Source organism: Rhinopithecus bieti, unplaced genomic scaffold (genome assembly GCF_001698545.2).
Source record: "Rhinopithecus bieti isolate Rb0 unplaced genomic scaffold, ASM169854v2 scaffold_58332, whole genome shotgun sequence".
NCBI lineage: Eukaryota > Metazoa > Chordata > Mammalia > Primates > Cercopithecidae > Rhinopithecus > Rhinopithecus bieti.
In genome coordinates, this window is record NW_016897427.1 from 1 (window position 1) to 1,042 (window position 1,042).

The following is a 1,042-nucleotide window of genomic DNA, read 5'->3' on the forward strand; positions in this document are numbered from 1 at the left end:
CTTTTGTAGAGACAAAGGTCTCACTATGTTGCCTGGGCTGGTCTCAAACTCCTGGCCTCAAGTGATACTTCCACCTCAACATTCCCAAAGTGCTGGGATTTTAAGCGTGAGCCACCGCACCTGACCAAATCTTTACTCTGTTAAGCAACTGTAGCCAGGGACTTTCAGTTACTGCAGCATAATCCAACCTGTTCTGCCCAACTCTGGTACATGAGAGAATGCAAGGAAGAAAAAAAGGAGGGAGGCAGGCGAAAGGAGGGAAGCTGGGCTGTCTGCTGTGACCACACCCCTCCCCATTCCTCACCGCTGCCACCAGGCTGTTGTCTGTGATGAAGGTCAGCGCCAGCAGTGGTAGCGTTTCAGAGGCCAGAGTCGCCACGCTGAGGGGAGAGAGCTGTCAGTCACCCTGTCCCGCTCCTCTGCACTCACCTCCTCCCCGGGGATGGCCTCTACTCACGCCATCTTCTTGTCAGCATCAGCCAGGCACACGGTGCTGTCGTGGCTCACCCAGGCCACGCGGCTCCCACTGGCTGAGAAGCAGACGCCATGTACCCAGCCACAGCTACTGCTGGATTCGAACATCAGCTCCCCAAAGGGCATCTTGGAACCCCATGGGGTGGGTGCCGGCCGTTCCTCCACCTCCTTGATGTAGGCTGAAAAGATCCTACCAGGAGAGGCAAAATAGAGGTAAAGTAGCCAGGCATAGTGGTGTGCACCTGTACTCTCAGCTACTCAGGAGGCTGATGCGGGAGGACTGCTTGAACCCAGGAGGTCAAGGCTCCAGTGAGCTGTGATTGCACTACTGTGCTCCAGTTTGGGCAACAGAGTGAGACTGTCTCAAAATAACAAAAAAAAAATTTTAAAGGGTTAACAGGGGCCTGGGCATGGTGGCTCAAGCTTGTAATCCCAGCACTTTGGGAGGCTAAGGCAGATGCATCACTTGAGGTCAGGGGTTCGAGACCAGCCTGGTCAACATGGTGAAACCCCATCTCTACATTTAAAATAAAAAAATTATCCGAGCATGGTGGCGGGCGCCTGTAGT

General features: G+C 53.9%; 1 protein-coding gene across 1 annotated transcript; it reads right to left on the reverse strand.

The window, feature by feature from the left end:
• Positions 1-287: 287 nt before the first annotated feature.
• Positions 288-684, reverse strand: LOC108526002 (actin-related protein 2/3 complex subunit 1B-like; the record flags this gene model as incomplete). Its single annotated transcript, XM_017866721.1, has 2 exons — positions 458-684; positions 288-380 (listed from the first exon to the last, which is right to left on the reverse strand). Coding segments are annotated over exons 1-2 (236 nt in total), but the record flags the coding sequence as incomplete, so codon positions are not given.
• Between the last annotated feature and the right edge of the window lie 358 nt (positions 685-1,042).